Here is an 18,723-nt window from a genome sequence, read left to right as displayed (position 1 = left end):
TAAGGATATTAACTAGTCAACTGTGGATATGGGCTTGGTGCATTCTCCGACGACGCTGCCCCCATCGGAGAATAGGGTTGCCCAATTCAAAGTCGTTTCTACTACTTTATACGGGTCCGTCAACAGTGCATCGAGCATCTGTAGCTCCTATAATAAAAAACTTAGGAATTTTTTATAAGTGCAAACCTAAAGTATGTACTAGAATGTATTTCAGGAAAATATTTTAACTTCTACGGGGTGGCTCAAAGAAGTGTAAGTGATTATTAAGAGTAATTATCCCGATCGGATAATTTTTTAATGGGACACCTTGTATATTATTAGATTTTTGGCTTCCTTTCTGATCATTTTACATGATCGTAAAATATTATTAAATATGTTTCTTCAAGAAATGTCTTGAAATCAAAACTATAAAACTATAGTTGGTCTGTACTTACTTTGCTATAAATATCGTAATCTTATGCTATAAATATTCAAATATTGTAACCAAACAGTGGATGTTCCAAATTCTATGACAAACTTTCTAAAATATAAAATAGTTTTTCTACGTTTTTTTTTAATGGAGCGCCTTGCATATTATTTTTTTGTTAGATGGAGAATTAAAAAATAAACATTTTTTGTATTTAAAGCATTTTAAAATTTTTAGCGGTTCCATTTAAAAAAAAACGAAGAAAAGCTGTTTTGTAATTTAGAAAATTCGCATTGAATTAACACTCTGTATGGTTTAAGATTAAAATATTTATTGCAAAGTAAGTACAAACTACTAACTAAAGCAACTACCTAGTATAGTTTTGATTTCATTTTTAGCGGTTCCATTTAAAAAAAAACGAAGAAAAGCTGTTTTATAATTTAGAAAATTGGCATTGAATTTAGAACACTCTGTATGGTTTAAGATTAAAATATTTATTGCAAAGTAAGTACAAACTACTAACTAAAGCAACTACCTAGTATAGTTTTGATTTCAAATAAAAAATATATTTTTATGAAAAAAGGAAGCGAATTTTTTCAGTGATTTTACTCCATAATAGTGTTTTAACCAAAGTTTCAGTACATATGAAATATAAATGCAAACTTACTTATTACTTATACCGTATGATCGAGAAAAAAACGGCGTCCAGTTGGCTATTTACATATAAAATGACAGCGATCTTCATTTCATAGCCATCGCTGACGCCGTTTATTTTCGATCATACGGTATATTACAATATACCGTAGGTATATACATCTGGAGTCCTCTCTGGTACGTTTTCCCCTTATAATTTATGTACGGTAGAAACTTTACTCTTGACTATTTGATTTTTCACCTTTTTTCTATTCTATATTGACGATTATTCACTTGCATTACTACTTGAAGTCGAAGACATAATGTTTTAAAACTGTTTCAGTCAAAAATAAATCTTCATCAAACAAGTGCGCAGGCAAACTAAACAACTGAAGTACAGAATTACAAAAACAACTGAACAATGCGAAAGACGTTTGAGAAACCCTATTAGAGTTGATTGAAGAAATAAGAATCAAAACCATCAAAACCAAATCCAATTCTTTCAATCAATGCTATTAATCAATGATTTATTGGGTTTCCCTATTAAACGAAATGTTCTTCATAAAATAGCAAGCATTGAAAAAGCAAATGAGATAATAACCTTTACTCTAATCGTTGATTCTGTACGTTCGTAGTACTGTACGTCTGCTGGATCTGTGTCTATGAAAGGAATGCGGACAAAAAACAATTAAATAAACAATAATATATTTGATACGTCGACTTGACGAGTACGTCACCGCAAATCGCTCCGCCCACTCATTTTATTGGCTACTTGCAAATTTGTCGAATTTTTATTGATGGGACGCGTCGTCTAATTTTTTACGAAAAACATCGAGAGAATATCGTTTCCCCTCTCACGGATACCCGGTAGCTACAGAACGGACAGACGTCCTGTAGGTACTGTTCGGATTCGGCGTTAAAACGTAGGTTCAGTGTTTGTGTGAAATTCTGATGTCACATCGCAAGGACAAAATTTTTTAGGCATTTTAGAAGTCCTTGTTTTTCTAACATACCTACTGTAGTACTATATATTTTTAGCTATGTCCTGTGCTACATTACAAGCAACTATATTAAATTTCGGTTTTCACTTGAAAAAATAAACACCGATGTGATAAAAATATACATACATAACGAAGTAATTGCTGGCAACCCTATAAATAATTTTATGTCTTTTTTTATAGTTTTAGCAACACGAAAAAGTAATTTGGTTTCCGGACGACGGCGACGCAGATATCTTTTCAAAAATAAAAATGTGGATTTGGATCACGTGACGTTCAATTCTACAACTACCACCGTAAGTAAGTATTTATAGCGACCTATTAACAAAGACCCTATCAACCATATTTTATAATTATTTGAACCTGAGTTAGTTAGCTGCAGTAATTTCATAAGAAAATATACGCATACATAATATTTCACATCGATTCTACTAGTAGGGGAACTCAAGGAGGGCTTTTATAGTTAAGTACCTGTTAAGTATCCCCACTATGTAATTATCGCGACCTTACAGATCTATTGTGCCCCACTTTCTTGACTTATTATAACTCATCATACCTTGGGGCATTGACAAAAGCCAGTATCGGCAGACGCCAATAATAGACGATCTTTTTGAAAATGTATCACTTTCTATGCGTTTAAGGCAAGGCTATGGCACTCTGTTTAATATCATTATGGATCACATACAATATGAAACTCTTGGACATTGGATGTAGATGTAGATTGTATTGGAGGGGGGGGGGGAGTTAATCACTGCGATCTTATAGATGTATTGCGTCCCCCTTTCTTGACTCATCATACAGTCTCAGGGCTTTGACGAAAGCCACTGTCTGAGGCTCTTACTTAGGCTTTTAGGTTAGTCCTCCATCCCCGATATCAGTGGTACCAAAGTTTATGGCACTAATGTTTGTCGTCTCGGCGCACTCAGTGATGAGGTCTTCTGGTGTTTCCCCATTTTCGGCCATTTTCTGAACTTCATTGTAGTGAGGTATTCATTGACGAGAATGAGTCCCTCGCCATACATGCACCTTTTATATCATTTTAAATCATTAAAGAATCATGGCAAAACATAATGTGTCGATTTCCACAAGCCGAAGTAGCTAAAATCATCGATAAAGTGTGGCGCTGTATATATTTCTAAAAAAACTGCCATGAGTTTTGGTAGCCTATAAATCGCCTGTCTTTTAAATAAGACCTTCTTTAGGGTTCACTAACCATACCTTTTGAATATCTGATGCGCTCAAATTTTTCATTTTCTATCCCTTCGTATACAATATGAACCACCCCAACTCAACCCACCCCTACAATGCAAATCTGCAGATTAATATCCAACCGTTATCAGAAACACAGTGCTGCGCATGCACTTTTAATAGCTTTTTTTTAAAGATGGGAAAAGCCATCTACGGCCGGGGTGAGGCTTAACTCTAACCCGAGTCCTGGGGTCATTTCTTCACGAGAAGCCACTGTCCATGTTGCATTAGGTTCTACCTCTTTCGTCCAACTGCTTTCTTTTCATTATGTCTCTCAACATTTTCCAGACAGCCTTACATTTCTCCGACTCCATCATAAGGTCTCCGACATTCTCGCAAATATGCTCGCTAATTATGGTTGAAAATGTCATAGGTTGACATATGATCTGTCATTCTATTCTTTCAATTAATTCAGAATCTCATTTTCAACTAAAGTAAAAATTACCGAAGGAACTATTTATGAATTAAAAGTGGTAGTCATTTAACGGTGAAACAGGAAGTGACCGAAAACAATTGCATACGTCAGTCAATCCCTTTGGTCAATCCCAATTTATATCATACAGGGTGAGTCTCAAATAAGTGCAAATATTTTTAGAGGTGGTATATTTCGACTCCAGAAACATGTATATGCATTTTTTTTTAATTTTTAGTTAAACATACATAATATCATGATGTCATTGCAACATAGGTAACTAAATTTTCCAAAACTAAAACCCCGAAAAAATCCAGTGGTTCATAAAATATGAGCAAAAAATTTATTTTTTAAATTTTCAAAGTAAAATAACTCGGTTATTTTGGAGTTATCTGAAAAACGGTAAAGAGAAATATGTATCTTTTGTCGAGATCTACCAGCCTTGAAAATATTTATACTTATTTAAGACTCCCCAAGACTCTGGTTTGGAAATAATAAACAATGACATTAACAATTATGACATTGCATGTAAAATATCATCGATTTTTTTTTCATATACTATTAAATGTAAATAATTCGGTATATTTCAATTACACTATTACGCCTTAACGACTGACGCCGCCTTGGCATTTTGTCAAGAGCGCGCCGAGCGCGAGCCAATTTTTAAACATTGGGGAAACCACAAATTGCTTTTGCATCAAACTTGTCGAATGGCGGGTTAAATTTATTATTTTGTTTTGGTCGGTACCGAATTGTAATTGTTCAGTACATAAATAGAAATTGTAAAATTCAGTAGCTAATTTATCAAGTTGATAATGCCTTATAGGCTTGGTGCATTCTCCGCCGGTGCTGCCACCATCGGAGAATATCGTAAACAACTAATATAATATACAAATACACGAGTTTAAATGGCGAGTAAAAACTGGACTTTTAATCAACTACTTAGGTTTAAACATTTGCTGATGATGCTAATATGGTTAGCGCAACGCTCGTCAAGTGCAAAAGTAAACTATTTTGGTTTATTGTGGTAAATTAGTGTTAGTTTATTGAGTATATTACATATTAAGTGGGTATATACAGTTTGACCTAGTGCTCATAAAAAGCTTTGTGCTAGGTTTCCAATTTGAAAAAAAATTTGGCAATTGCACGGCGCCATAAAAGAATAACCTACCATTTCAATTACTAAGTAAATCTAAACAATGCACTTAAGAATAAAGTGTTTTAATTAGCAGAATATCGTACCGTGCAATTGTCAAGTCATTACAATTATTACAATTTATAACAAAATTGTTGAACAAGTGCTTAAAGAAAAAGTAAATAAAATAAACTGACGTTTTACATGAGATCTCAAACTTTTTATAGTGGAAGAATGAAGAATTGCGTTGCGAGATTTGGCTTGTTTACATTCTATGTTTTTGATGGGATAGACAATAGACAATAAATTTAATTGTTTTTAATTGTTTTAGATAATGAAGGACTCGACTGAATTAATACTGGAGGGTTCCAGATTCTGGTTCCAAAAGGTTCTGGTGCCTATAATGGTTTGTCTTGGAGTAACAGGAAATACAATCACTGTAATGGTATTAACAAGGTAATAGTTTTTTCTATATTTCTATTTTATAAAGTTATTTATATACAGGGCGTCCCAGGCAGAGCGTGCATTAAAAGTTTCTAAAGAACCACAATATCTAGAATTTAGACGGAGATTTTTTGAACATCATTGTTTTACAACGAGATCTATCGATTAAAATATTTTCAATATAGCGGCACTTCCGGAAATACCGGAAGTTGACAGCAACTTTCTTATTTTAAATGAGTGTCCCCATTTTTTATTACATACTTAAATTCTCTGTATAATTCTATGAATATTGATATTAAATACTCTATGCCTAACATTAACCGTTTTTGAGAAAAAAATATTTAAAATTTTTGGACGAAAAAAACTAACCGTCAAAAATATTTGTATAGCCTAAGGGTGCATCCACACTATCCTAAAAACGGCGTAACGACCTTGAATCGATTTCCAGTAATTCTATTGGCTGAAATTTTTGACAGATAAATTTGACAGATAAAATTTCTGACAGATGAATTTTTCAGCCAATAGAATTACTGGAAATCTATTCAAGGTCGTTACGCCGTTATGCCGATAAGCCGTTTTTAGGATAGTGTGGATGCACCCTAAAAGTCAAATTTAGTGATTACCACAGCCACTGCGACACAAATAGAAGACATGTGGCTATCTATTTCAAAAATTAAATTGTTCAAATGTCGTATAATAATGGCGGTAGCTGTCATGGAATTGAGCTATTAAAAAATTATCATATACCTAAATATTTTTTTCCAAGGGAAATCCACTTTTTTTATTTCGCTAGTGAAAAGGTTTTCCAATTCGTTATTTTTTGAGTATATACATGTTCCTATACCTAAAATAAATCGTTTTTAAGTTATTTAAGATTTAGTTTATTTTTCTTGATTTTATCTAGCTTCCTTTGACATTAAGTGTCAAGCAGTCAGACAGTTTATTTCCATCTGTCAGAGAACGAATTATTTGAATTTCCTATATTATAAATACTGCTTGCCCTAAAAGTTTAAAAAGTCTATTTATAAAAATATATTTCGTATTTTCGCTCTTTAGTGATATCTGATAGTTGATATTAATAATATACCGAATGATCGAAAAAAAAAACAACGCAAAGTTGGCTTGGAAATGATGATCGATAACATACTGCTTTTTGAACAAAGTGTCACAATATGACATGGATAGACGTTTAAAGTCATAGGTTACTGTTAAAATCAAAGAAATATACCTACGCTTTAAAACTAAATCTTAAAGAACTTATTTAAAACAATTTATTTTAAGTATAGGAACATATATAGTCAAAAAGTAACGAAATGAACACATAAAATAATAAATACATAATTTTTTATATTAACAAATACTATACCTAACATTAATCGTTTTTTTCTCAAAAACGGTTAATGTTAGGTATAGAGTGTTTAACATGAATATTCATAGAATTATACAGAGAATTTAAGTATGTAATAAAAAAAACGAGCAACCAAGGCAACCACTTAAAATAAGGAAGTTGCTGTCAACTTCCGGTATTTCCGGAAGTGCCTCCATATTGAAAATATATTTAATCGATAGATCTCGTCAAAAATTTCTAGATATTGTAGTTCTATAGAAACTTCTAATGCACGCTCAGTCTGGGTCACCCTGTATAGCTATTTCTATTCGGATTTAAAGTATAAATTGAATATTTAATTACTTATGATAATGTGTGGTTTGGTTTGGTTAAAAAAATAACGCAATTTTTTTCTTTGATCACAACGACGCGCTACGGACATATCCAACAAGAATAGAGAAAATAAGACACACTAGAATAGTGTTTACTACACCAAACAATAGTGTTTTTAAAGGGTAATAGTGTTTTTTTTATTTTGTGTCATTTGAAGGGCCCAGGGGAAAAACATAATAACCACCACTATACGGTGGCGGTTTTCAGGATCTTTCCGCGTCTTCTATATTTTTACTAGGCATATATCATAGGATTTAACATCTTATTGCCCTGTAGAGTTTATACATTTTGTAGGGACCAGGTAGAGCTACTATAATATTGTAAAATCCTAAAATTAAGAAATTGGCGCTTATCAAGTTTTTCCCACGAACCCTTCATTTAATACAATGACTAAAGAATATAAAGACATGTGTAACGCCCATATACGGGCTGCAGCAGAATTTGTGCAATGTTATACGCCATTTTTTTGGATGTAACGAATGAGTCATCAGCTGGTCATCAGCGACAATTTTAGCGATTTTTAACAGTTTGTGCGTAGTGAACTTTGTATAAACTTTATTACAATGGTGATTAGTTGTTCAGCTTGCAAGTGTAAAAGCCGCAGCGATAAGAAAGAGCCAGGAGTTACGTTTCATAGGTAAATAAACAGTCCACTCCTCCTTTTTAACGTTTTTTATTGAATTCGATAATTATTTTTCTGATATTATGTACTTGATATGTGTTATACATCGATACTAGTCTTGTAGCTTTTGTTAACATTTTAATACGTTTTTTTCGTAATTCATTAGTATGAAACCACCGAATACACCATAGACGTAGTCAAACCATTTATCAAAAATGTAAATATCTCTTAAAATATGTGCCACTGTACTGTTTGGAGGTATGGTAACAATTTGGTCTCGGGTGTTATTAGTCCTTGTATTCTATAGTCATTGATTTAAAAACTAATATTTTTAATAGATATAAACTAATTACTTTTTATTTTACAGGAGGCGAATGAGATCGTCCACTAATATCTACCTGTCCGCTTTAGCCATAGCGGACATAATACATTTGTTCTTCGTATTTCTTCTTTCTTTCAAACACTACAACAACATAAACGACAGAAAATATGAACTGTACTGGAGATTTTATGGACTGAGTCATTGGTTTTGTGACGCTGCAAGTAAGTACACACATAAAATAATAAATTAAAAGTACACACACGTTGTCGTTGAAAAAGGCACAACTAAATAATACATGCCGCGCTCATTCTATGATAAAAGATCTTATGTGATGAGCAAACGGTTTTAAAATTTGATACAACTTTAAAATGGCTTATGGCTTATATTAAATGTCTTTAAATTAAACATGATTTGATCTAAAAAGAAAATAACTTTATTTTAACGCACCTTGTGTTAAAAGCGAGTGACAGTAAACCTACATGGTTTTGTTTATTCATCTGTCTTTTCAAGTCGGAGAATCAAGATTTTATTCCAATGAGTGTTATTTCTGGCAAGAACTTGAAAGGAAATGAGAGAAAAAATAGATCTATAATTGTTTTTATTATGCGGTCATCTATTATGGACGATACATGCACATTACCTTCTATAGAAATACGGACAAATTATTCATGTGCCGTTATTCGGTAAGTAGGTAATTATATCTGCGTTAATATACTTTAGCTAGTTGATTTAAAATTATACACTATTATAATTACACTTACTCACCGTTATAAGTGTTGTAAATGTAAGATAAAGACGTTAAAAATTACTAAGATTTATGTCGGTACCTAAGAGTGATATATATATAATACAGTAAAAAACATATATCATTATACAGGGTGTCCCAGAAAGTACAAGTATTTTAAGGGGAGGTAGATCTCGATAAAAGAAACATATTTTCTCTTTATCGTTTTTGAAATAAGCCCAAAATAACGTTATAATAGATAATAATAGAGTTATTTTACTTTGAAAATTTCCAAAAATGATTTTTTCTAAAATTTTGAGAACCACTGGATCTTTTTTAGATTTTCTTTCTTGTAAATTTAATCTAATACCTATGCTATATTATCTAGAAATTATGTTTTTTAACTAAAAACTACCCCTCAAACACCCCTCATGATGTGACCGACGTACTGTAACTTCCTTTCCTTCACTGTTGATAGGAGCTCTTTATCTTTGCCCACCCACCTGAGTACCTCCTCATTTGTCACTCTATCCATCCAGAATATACGCAGCATACGACGATACAAGTATCTCAAAAGCGTTAATGCGGTTTTCCAATGTCTGGTTGAGTGTCCAACTCTCAGAGCCGTAGAGAAATACTGGAAAGATATAACAACGCAGCATACGTATGCGCAGTTCGAGGCTTAGATCTCGGTTGGAGAAGAGGGTTTTTATGGAAGCAAAAGTACGTATGGTCTGTTTGATCTTCGCTAAAATTTCAGTTTTGGGGTCGCAAGCGTCGTTAACTAGGGCTCCTAGATACTTTATGGACGATACTTGTTCTACAACCTTGTTGTTAATTCTGAGGACAGTCTCTCCCGGTGTTTTGGAAAATACAACAAGTTTAGTTTTGTTAACGTTAATCTGTAATCCGTACTGCATGATATGATCAACGATGCAGTCCATCATGTTCTGAAGGTGTAGAATATTGCCAACCAGTACGACCGTATCATCTGCGAAGCGAATATTGTTGATTAGGGTACCATTGATTTTGATACCATCCTCAACGCTCTCTAGTGCCTCACGGAATACCGCCTCGGAGTAGATGTTGAAAAGGAGTGGGGATAATACACACCACTGCCTGACGCACTTCCTAATTGCTACTTCATCAGATGTTCCGCCATCCGCCCTCATCTCTGCAGTCTGGTTCCAGTATAACTGGGTGATAATGCGCAGGCCGCCCTCATCCACACCGGTGGTTCTATAATCTATAAAGCAGGCATATACACGTCTGGTAATGTCAGATCTAGGCATAGGAATTACATGCATTGGAATGAAACGCCTATAAAAAGTCTAAGCTTAAACAGAGATGGATAACAACTTCCCCGTTTCCACTTCCACTGTGACTGTCGAGTTAGACAAACTCCAATAAGACAACAAATTTTGGAAATAGCACCGCCTCCGCGCCGCCTCCACCCACCTGCCCTTTATCGCCATCAATATTATTTCTCTTTCCGCGCCTCCGCGTCGCGCCAGCGCGCCAGGCCACCACAGAGTTGCCAGGTCTACCGATTTCGTCTGTAAGCTACCTATCTACCGATTTAAACAAAAGTCTAGAGATATGTTCAACTGCGTCTTTAGCCTTTACAATAGAAGCACTTTTAAAAATCTAACACATTTAAGCGACTATCGCATCGTAAACCGTATAATCTGACATTCGTAAATATTATTGTTTATTAAATTTTGTTTAGAAATTATAGGTCATCGTTCTGTCTGGTTGCATAATTACGGAGATATTCTCAAACATTCGTATTATCCTTTTCTCCGGCATTTCCGAAGATGATATCTTTAGAAAATATTTTGTCTTATTCATCTACTAAGTTGAACCCGCATTTCTCCCCAAAAAAATAAACAAAGAAAAAAATCTAAGTTAAGAAACAAACTAAATACGGACAAATATTTGTGTGTTTCTTCTGTCTAAAAAATATAATAATAAAAGAGAGTTGAGAGTTAACAGTTTTCCCATTGAAATGAAATTAATTCTAGATATGAGTTAACCAACTTTGTACAAAGGTAAACAGTAACTGATACCCCTACTTATTAGTTTTAAATGTTTTTATTAATATATGAATATTATTTAAGTTAATAAGATTTTTTGATATTAAATGATATTATACCTAGCTATTTATAATTTTTATTATATTTATTTTGTTTGTATTTTATTTGCGTATTTAATTCTAGGAACACATAAAAATGCAAATCTTGTACTTTAATATAATTATTTAATATTTTATTTTGTTTGTGCAGTTTATTATACTTTTGATTTTTGACTGATTATTTGAAATATCGATATTTGTTAACAAAAGAAAATCGTAAAATATTATCTAATTATTTTATTTAATAAAGCTTTTGATTTATAAATAAAAGACCATCAAATAGGAAAGAAATAAATTTACTATTTAAGAAATCTGGCAACCCTGTCCTGCCACTCATTAATAAGTTCTTTTCCGGAATTTTTTCGTTTGTCGAAATTCCACCGCCGACGCGAAGCAGACGCTTGTGGTCCCGCCCCCTCTCCCAGAAACGATCTTCTCACTCATCGTGTCACTTCTTCTAATCAGTGGAAGGGAAAACAGAGTTATCTGTCTTTGTTACACTGCAGGGTAGACTGCAGCCGTGTCATCTTTTTTTATCGCATTGAGAATCTCCTATTGCTAACAGTAGCTTTGCCAAACCCGTATATCGACGTTCATGTCCCTGCATCGCTGTGTAATAACGTTCAGTGTAGTGCCTCGCGCGTACCAACTCCATTCCTAAAGCTTCCGGTTTCTTAAGTAGAGCTATTTAAAAATTAATAATGTTATTATTATAGTTGCATTATTAAAAAATTTTTGGGCTCTCGGGTTAGGTATAGGAACGTTGAAAAGCAATTTTATTTCGTGTTTCAATTTTTTAAATAATATACATAGGCATCAATTAAAAATAACATTGATTTGATCGATTTTATAACAAAAGGAAATATTTATTTTTGATCTCCCCAATAGGTTTATTTAGATCACAGAAGAGAATAAAGATAGAGGTTTAGATAGATCGAATATGTCAACTTTCCTTAATAAACCAAATTTCAGCTCTCAATATGCCGCTTAACCTTAATATATGACTAAACCAATGCTTACTCAAGATCATACTTTTGTCGATTTTACACATGTTATATTTTTATCTCGAAAATTGTTACGTTGGTTCTCAAAAACTGTTAGGTTGGTTCTCGAAAACTGTTAGGTTAGTATAATAGAAAAATTATGAGATATGAAAGTAGCTTCGAAAAATGTAATAATATTTCCCATTGCCCATTTAAAGTAACGAAGATGCTACCAATTTTAGTATGAAGCGGCAACACTGAGCAACATACAGTACAAAGCAGGAACAGAGGGATAGAAGTATTTGGAAGAAAACTAAATACTCAGAACCAATGGGTACCTACCCCAGCATCCTTCAGGCAGAAATCTACGCTATCTAAAGATGTGTACAACTTATCATAGATAGAAACTCTCGGAAACAAAAAAAAACTTCTTATCCTATAGTGAAACAGCTATAAGAGCGATCAACTCAATAAGGATCAATTTGAATTTGGTCAAAGAATACCTAAGGAAGCTGAACAAATTAGGCAAAGAGAATTATTAAGTCAGCCTACCCAGGGATAGAAGGCAATGAAAAAACAAACGATCTAGCTATAAAAGGAGCGAACACTCCACTAAGTAAATGGAAATGTGGAAAAGAAAAAATGTAATAAGTGGAAACTAACTTAAAATAGAACTCAAGAACCTAGAAGACTCCATCTGTATCATGGAATGAAATCCTCCAACAGTCTAAGACATTTGAAGAAATTTCTCAGAACTTGCGACCGAGAAAAATCAAAAAATTTTCTTGATTTAATAAATAACAATCTTCGAATTATCACGAGGTTTTTAAGAAGACACTGTCTCCTCAATGAACACCTCAGTAGATTGAAGCTAAGAAACAACAGCGAATGCAGATTCTGTGGGTAAAATGGGGAAACATCAGAACACCTCAACATTTGCTGTCCTCCATTCGAGAACTTCAAGTTCCAGTGCTTTACGCCCTGGGCTACTCGAGAACGGTTCTGAAAGGAGCTATGTGCAATAACAGCGTGCCTTCATATGGCGCAGAACAGTTCTGAACTTTATGATTCAATTGAATGGAGTGAGAGTATCGCGTTCTTCTACAGTTCAGAGCTGCTAACCTCTGTAAAAGCGTCTCAGATACTGGCTTTTGTCAAATCCCTGAGACTGTATGATGAGTTATAACTCGGGAAAGAGGGACACAATAGATATATAAAGTCGCTGTGTTTAACTTCCTCCTCCCATAGAATCTACAATCTACATTGACGATTTGATAGCCCAAAAATCTTTCAAAAGTCTTTTTTGAGCTTGGTCCCGTTACAGTTGGGCAAGGCTCTACTTTTCTTTATTTTAACTGATGAGTGTCTATTATTATGATATTTGAGGAAATTAATTCACCATTTATAACGGTTAAGAATGATTTAAATAAATCCGTTAGATAATACTTTCAACGCTTAATATTTATCAGAAACTAATCCGAGTCATTTTTTGCAGGTAGTACATCGGTTTGGTTAATCGTTTCCTTCACGATAGAACGATACGTCGCAGTGTGCCATCCAATGAAGGGAAAATATTTTTGTACAGAGAGTAGAGCTAAAACTGTCATCGTTATCGTTTATATTTTCTGCATCCTCACAACTGCATCCACCACGTTCGAGTACCAGCTTAGTATGAACGACATGGAGAACTGTACGGAATGCAAGATTGACCCGAAAAAAATTAATTTTGAAAATGGCAGTTTTGCGGGCAATAGCACGTCGGGAGATTTAAATGGTGCAACACACTACGTACCTAATAATGTTATTTTGACAAAGGACAATACTTCCGAAAATAGTAAGAAGGTGTCTACTCTGAAAGTATTTAACGATCCCAATTTAACACCTATCCTAAAAAGCATTTTGGCCAATTGTACGACGAATCATCCTCATATCATTTACGTATACCCCCAGATACTGAACGTTAGTAGTGAAATAAGCCCTAGAGATAACGCTAAAGTGGAAACGATATCTAATATGACTATAGTTCACAATTACTTGAATGAAACAAAAGACACTCCTGGAAGAGATATGTCCCTTCCTATAAGCGAAGCATTAAATGGAAGTGACGGTAATAATGTAACGAGTATTTCGAATAAGTTTTGTTGTACTAAAAGACTTTGGATCGATGTGGAAAGTACTAATTTAGGCAAAAATGAAACGTATACCAGCATTATGTACTGGTATAGCGCCCTATTTTTTGGGCTCTTTCCCTTGACACTGATAGCAACGTTTAATTGTTTTCTAATCAGAGCTGTATACTTGTCGCAACGTAAGCGCCGAGCTATGACAAACTCCAAGAAAAACAATTCTCAGGTAACTATAATTTGATGACATACTATACTTGATGGCACATGTTTTTTGAAGCACCTTGTATTTAGTAAGAAAGTTTATTTAAATACATTGTAAATAATTGTATTGCTATAGTAGGATCTTTAACTAATAATGTAATTTGTTATTTTTAGGAGTCATCTGTATCTTCCCATAATGAAAATCGAATAACTATAATGCTTATAGCAGTTGTAGTTATGTTTTTGATATGTCAGACTCCGACAGCATCACTATTGATATATCAGAACTTTTATCCACCAAAATCACATCGAGAAAAGAATATTCATCACAGTAAGTACTCATTACATAATTTTATTTTGAAAACTATATTTTTTAACCAAACCAAATTTTTAAAACCTTAAATATATAAAATTAGCTAAATATCTATGTATACTGTATACCCCAAACAAAACATATTTTTTATAAAAGACAACCATACCTATTTTTAGCTCTAGGAAACGTATTCAACTTTCTCGTCACTGTACACGCTTCCTGCAATTTCCTGCTGTATAGCACAATGTCCAAAAAGTTCCGAACTACTTTCAAGAAATTGTTCTTCGACAGAAGCAAAAACAAACGGCAAGATACAATAGTTCTATCTACATCAAAAAGTAATTCGCAAAAATTCAATCCCTACCATCACGGTATAAAGCGGAATCCTACAGAATACCGTACCCCAAGAAATTTGGAGGTAACTATATATTTTTTTAATAAGGGAAAGTACGTCAACACGTACAACATGAAAGTTGGCATTGGAGTTTAAATAAATTGGCAGGATTGAATGGCTTGATCTAATCAACCTATTTCTCTTGGTAATTGTGTTTTAATTATAACTAAATGCAGAAAATACTAACAAACATTAATTAATGTTGAATGTGCTTGAACTTAAATAATACCTAATTATTTAACCTATTATACTAAATTTTTAAAAATGAAAACAAAACATATTTTAATATTTTTTATTTTTCTTGCTGCACCTTAACAACCTCTTCATCTACCGTTTTTCTCAGATAAATACTAGATCTAGCGCTAGAAGATATCGTAAATCTATTCAATCGTTTTTAAAGGAAACATTTTAATCCTTATCTTTAATTCTGATCGTCGAAGTAACTATATCAGAAAACGTTTTAAATAATGACCAGGTGTCCACATTGACATCATAAGCATAAATTAATATTAAATATAATTAGTATGACTATAGTCTGTCCAACGAGCCAGGTTAGGCAAAAAATGAGAGAAGATGCAATTTACCTGTACATTAAAATGACACACACAACTGTCACTATCATCGATTCTCTCGTTGTATAGACTCAGTATAGATTATGTCATAATTTGTTAAATTATGATACACAAATTGTTAGTATATCACTCATAATTTTTCAAACTACGATAAACATATTGTAATACAAAAATATTCTTATAAAGTAGCTATTTAATTTATAGAATTTATTTAATTTACACATTGTTATAAATATAAGTAATTATATTTTTAATTATTTTAGGTTCAAAGCTTGACAGGCATGCCAAGGTCAAAATCGCTGATGGCACGTCCCGGTGGAAAAGTAAAATCAAGTGATTTGATCGTCTGAGAAACTGCTAATAAATTCTACATCTATTAGTATGCAAAGTTGGCTCTTCTGTAGAAATTGCCGTTAACAAAGAAAAAATGTCGCAATTAAAAAAGTATGAACTCTATTTTTTAAAGAGCAAGTACAATATGTACATTATGTATATTTAAATAAAAGTTGGACAGTTTAGTGTAGTTTTTTGATTCTTTAAGAAAATTTTAAGAAATAATAAAATAATATGATAACCGACAACCGTTTTCTCTGTCAATTAGTAAGTACTACCGTATGATCGAAAAAATCAGCATCCAGTTGGCCGGGAAAGAACGATCGATGACATTCCCATATAATTTTACATATAAAGTGACAGCGATCTTCATTTCCTAACCATAGCTGACGTCGCTTTTTTTCGATCATATTGTATTAATATATAATAACCAAAATTATAGTCTGAATTCAGTAAAGGCTTCATGCACCCAAATATCGAAAGATTTAATCTAACAACTACATATAATTAAATTAAAAAAATTATAAAAAAATATTTGGATACACAAAAACGTTAAATAAAAACGCTTTAAAATCTACTACGTAATTTTATGCATAAAACCTCCGAAATTCTGATACTTTAAAATTAAACTTTTTTTAAGATGTTAATAATATTGATGAAATAATTATTCAATAAAATTAAAATAAATGTAAATAAGTTTTCCGAAACGAAAATTAAATTATTAAATTACGGTATCAAAATTGTTAGTATATTATTCATAATTTTTCAAATTATGAGACACATATTGTAATATTGTTAATTGAGATAGGATCCAATCTCGCCGCATCCAACTCTATTTCTTTCCGCTTTTTTCTATAATTTTGACAAAGTTTTGTGTTATTTTTTGTCAACCGTATATTTTTTGATATGTAATATGCTTGCTCTCCTCGTTTTCTTCTTTACTGGAGTTCAGTCCCATACTCTTGGGTATTCTTAAATCTTCCATTCTATGAAGATCGCCAAACTATAGCAATCGCTTGAATTCTATGGTATCCAAGATAGTATTTACCTTGCATCTCCCCTCTTATATATATATATTACTTACGTGTTCTAGGCGATATATTTTGTTGTTACACCTCCAATAGTCCATTTCAAAAGCAAGTAGTCTAACTTCTTATAGATATCGATCTACTTTAGTAGTAGTAGTCTTTTTCATCTTTGTGAAATTAAATTCACAAAATTTCGAAATTCTTAAACCAATAAAAAAAGGTATCTTTTAACTAAGGCACAACATCCCCATTGACAGCAACGCTCTAGGCCGTTCTGTCCTTTGACTTACCACTAGTAGTATGGTCGGTATGTCGATGATTTTGTTACTGCGTTTACCAAATCGGCAGCACACGTCAGTGAAGTCACTTATTCAGTTTATGGACCTTACAGCTCCTTTAAAACGACCTTTACACTACTCGCGAAGCAGGACAAAGTAGGTCAAAGTCGAATAGTGAAGAGGGTTATTTTGTGTTTCCTCGTCTAATAAAAATAACCCGAGACGAGACAAAGTTAGAAGAGGAGACATGAAGTAACACCCTTCACTATTCGAGGTCGACCTGCTATGCCTTACTGCTCGAGTAATGTAGAGGCCGTTTATACATTGTCACGATCAGCGACACCTCTCCAAGGGATATGAAACGACTGCTAAGGCGCCATCTCCTAAAGCGCCAGCTTCCAGCCGAGAAAATCAGACGTGTGCCATCTTTTAGGCAACGGGGGAAACCCGAATATAACCAAGAATTTTTTGGTTGGAATAGATAACGAAAATATGCGTACGAAGTAAGTCAGTTTGAGGTTTGAATACATTCTGAACTGATATGGTTAAAGAGCAACCGAGTTAGAAATAAAGTAATTGGGCGCATTCAGTAAACACACCGGTATCAACCGGTAAAGACCTACCGATAACTTTTTATTGAACGATCGAGACAACAAAAAATGTCACAAGTGACAATTATGACAAACTGCGCCGACCGGTATGTAAATAAACCAGAAACAAAATCAAGCGATCGGTGATCACAACCGGTGAGTTACCATTGGCATTCACTTTAATTTTCTAAACCGGTGTGTTTACTGAATGCGCCCATTGAGGTCATTTAATATGGCATATACCGTGCTGGTATATATGGCATATACCGTGCTGGCAAGTGTTACTTTTGGGTCGGAACTTACATGTGTGGAAGTAAATCGCATAGGGATCTTATTAAGTCGGAGTGAGAGAAATGCGACGGTGTGCTGTTGCGGCATTGCCGGTACGCCTTTCCCTATGAGGTAAAGTAAAATCACGATCGCAAACGGCTTATTTTTAAACGACTTTTTTTTCGAAAATATAACTAGGTAAAATCATTAGATATTATGTTTCTGAGCATCAGAAATGGAATTATAAGGATATCGTTAGGGTAATCAATTATTTTTAATAGATTTTGAGATATCGATTAATTTTGAATTCAGAGTTCTAATAGCGCGACCACTGTCGAATACCAACTCAATTCCACTTATTTTTACCAAAAATGCAAGTGCTTCTAACTTGCACTTAAACATTTTCAAGCTCTGGGAAAAATTACAACGACTCGTTAATAAATAAACAAATAAAGTATCGCGAGACGTAATTAAATTGTGAAGCTGAACGCATGATGTACACCTCTCCATAGAACTTTAGGTACTGATGTGGTACTGACTGAGTCGACCGGTGGACTGCGAACAAATCTGCTATATCCCCTTCCACGTCTCTTAGCAATGTGCGCAGTTTCTCGGTTTATTTCGTGCGTTTGGCAACGTGTTTACTGTTCTCTCTTTATTCAGTACATTATAAACGCATTGTACTCTTCTTACATACAGAAATCTCGACCCAAGACTAACCTTTGCCAGCCCTTAGTATATAGGCCACTAGTACTAGTACTAGTGTGTTATAATTGAGTAGTTTAATGTAATTATAGTCATGTAATAAATTAGTTCCGTGTCGTATCGTGTGTTTAA

At 33.5% G+C, this 18,723-nt stretch overlaps 1 protein-coding gene across 9 annotated transcripts in view; it reads left to right on the top strand.

Moving 5' to 3' along the window:
• LOC115877125 overlaps nt 1-15,905 on the top strand; it is a 35,332-nt gene extending 19,427 nt beyond the window's left edge. For 2 of the 9 annotated variants that reach the window (XM_030893243.1, XM_030893244.1), the window contains exons 2-9: nt 2,221-2,333; nt 5,164-5,288; nt 7,056-7,118; nt 7,986-8,161; nt 13,277-14,133; nt 14,283-14,439; nt 14,598-14,839; nt 15,651-15,905. In XM_030893243.1, the coding sequence (XP_030749103.1) occupies nt 5,167-5,288; nt 7,056-7,118; nt 7,986-8,161; nt 13,277-14,133; nt 14,283-14,439; nt 14,598-14,839; nt 15,651-15,737 (1,704 nt within the window). In that variant the 5' untranslated portion in view covers nt 2,221-2,333; nt 5,164-5,166 and the 3' untranslated portion in view covers nt 15,738-15,905. Of the gene's footprint in view, nt 1-2,220; nt 2,338-5,163; nt 5,289-7,055; nt 7,119-7,985; nt 8,162-13,276; nt 14,134-14,282; nt 14,440-14,597; nt 14,961-15,650 lie in introns of all 9 variants that reach the window. The other 7 variants (XM_030893240.1, XM_030893241.1, XM_030893248.1 and 4 more) reach the window with 4 other exon arrangements.
• The last annotated feature ends 2,818 nt before the right edge of the window (nt 15,906-18,723 follow it).

Source organism: Sitophilus oryzae, unplaced genomic scaffold (genome assembly GCF_002938485.1).
Source record: "Sitophilus oryzae breed Bouriz unplaced genomic scaffold, Soryzae_2.0 scaffold_1442_pilon_pilon, whole genome shotgun sequence".
NCBI lineage: Eukaryota > Metazoa > Arthropoda > Insecta > Coleoptera > Curculionidae > Sitophilus > Sitophilus oryzae.
This window is presented reverse-complemented; position numbering and strand designations above follow the sequence as displayed.